At 25.1% G+C, this 2,310-nt stretch overlaps 1 protein-coding gene across 1 annotated transcript in view; it reads left to right on the top strand.

Moving 5' to 3' along the window:
* Nucleotides 1-162, top strand: part of LOC135211456 (ADP-ribosylation factor-like protein 6-interacting protein 4) — a 300-nt gene extending 138 nt beyond the window's left edge. The window contains exon 1 of the mRNA XM_064244765.1: nt 1-162. This exon is cut by the window's left edge and continues 138 nt beyond it. Within this exon, the coding sequence (XP_064100835.1) occupies nt 1-162 (162 nt within the window).
* Nucleotides 163-2,310: the final 2,148 nt, after the last annotated feature.

Below are 2,310 nucleotides of genomic sequence, written 5' to 3'. Positions count from 1 at the left end.
GGCAGGAAGAGGCGACGACCCACCAGGTCGTCAACCTATTACATTGAAACGACCCTGGAGCGACGCCAGAAAATATCTCCTCTCATCCAAAAAAGTCCTAAAGTCCTCTTTCCAACGACCCCTTTGTCTAGGGATCAGAGAGAAGCTCGTTCCCTTGTTTGATTTTTACATAGCTCTCTCTCTCTCTCTCTCTCTCTCTCTCATACGAATAATCATCTTGAATTATATGGCCACCTTCAACCATCCCCCGCCCCCCTCTCTCTCTCTCTCTCTCTCTCTCTCTCTCGTTGTAGGTACTATTTTATCGCTTTTTCTCAATAGATTTACGCGGAAACTATATTATTATTATTATTATTATTATTATTATTATTATTATTATTATTATTATTATTATTATTATTATTATTATTATTATTTGCAAGATAGTAATAATAATAATAATAATAATAATAATAATAATAATAATAATAATAATAATAATAATAATAGTAAAAATACTAATAATCATCATAAAAATAATAATGATAATAATAATAAAACCTCAGACACTTATAAATCATAAGTATGTCCGGAAAAGAATTTAATTCAAAAATTGAATATTTCCAGAAAGTTGTTTAAATGTATAATAATAATAATAATAATAATAATAATAATAATAATAATAATAATAATAATAATAATAATAATAATAATAATAGCTCAAACAGTCATCCATCAAAAGTACTTTCCCGACAAGAATTTCATTTGCAACCTATATTTTCCAGAACGGTTCCATCAACACATTCAATCTACTGAATTCGAATAACCCTCATCTCATATTCGAGCGATAGAGATATATTGGTGTTGCAGTTTTCGGGTCCCAATACCCTCAACTCGACGAAATTGAAAACGCAAAGAGGTGTCAATAGCCTATGATCTGATGGGTCGAGATTCTTTCGAGTTTAATCTAATATGAAAAGCAGGGAGGATCGCTGTCGCTGGGTTTTTTTTATATGTATGCATGTATATATATATATATATATATATATATATATATATATATATATATATATATATTATATATATATATATATATATATATATATATATATATATATATATATATGAGGGGTAAAAATGTTCATTACCTGCCTCTTTTATTAAGGCCGATTCCGTCATTTGACTCTTGTACCGGCAGTTGCTGCTATAAATTGTACGTGACAAATTCCAGTTCATTCTATGGTTATGTTCATTTATATAATGGTATCGGCCATAATTAAAGAGAGACAGGTATGAACATCTCAAAAGGAGCATGGGATTCAGATGTGATCGACAAGATTTTCATTCAACCAACGTTTAAGAAGATTAAAAGAAGATTATCAGCAGGAATGACCTAAATTGGCTTACCTGTGGATGGTTCTCTTGGTATAAATACCACCTTTTCTGTAAACTTTTCTCATTCATCTACCCGTAGAGGGAGACAGCAGTCTCTGAAATATAGTATTTTTCTCTCTATATTTTGGTGTTTTTATGAGCTCCTTTTATTATATATATATATTATAATATATATATATATATATATATATATATATATATATAGATATAATATATAATATATATATATATATTATATCTATATATGTATATATATATATATATATATATATATATATATACATATAGATATATATATATTATATATATATTAGATATATAATATAGTATATATACATATATATATAGATATATATATATATATATATATATATATATATATTATAATAATATAATTATATAATATATGTATTAACGTATACATATATAGATATATATATATTATTATATATATAATATATATAATATATATATATATTAATAAAATATATAATATATATATTTATATTTATATATATATATATTATATAATATTTATATTTATATTATTATATAATTATATATATATTATATAATACGTATAATAATGTATTATACATCTATATATGTGTGCGTGTGTTTGAAAACACACACACATACACAAATATATATGGCATATTTATATAATACAATAAACCCTAACAAAATCGCAAACAATAACAAAGGAAGAAGGTTATTACCAATAAATAAAGAATAACCTTCAAGCCTCCATTACTGGGCAAGAAAAAGATAGGCGAGAAGATTTATAAAATAACAAGCAAAAACATAAACAACAACAAAAACAAGAAACCTGTAAAGGCTGGTTGCAATATTCCTCAGATATCCATGAAGGAAACTCACTGATTTTATCATTTATTTATTTTCATTTTCATATGAAAATAAAACACACATAAACCT

The sequence above is a fragment of the Macrobrachium nipponense genome, chromosome 4 (assembly GCF_015104395.2).
Source record: "Macrobrachium nipponense isolate FS-2020 chromosome 4, ASM1510439v2, whole genome shotgun sequence".
NCBI lineage: Eukaryota > Metazoa > Arthropoda > Malacostraca > Decapoda > Palaemonidae > Macrobrachium > Macrobrachium nipponense.
The sequence above is the reverse complement of the archived record's forward strand: the minus strand, read 5'-3'. Positions and strand labels throughout refer to the sequence as shown.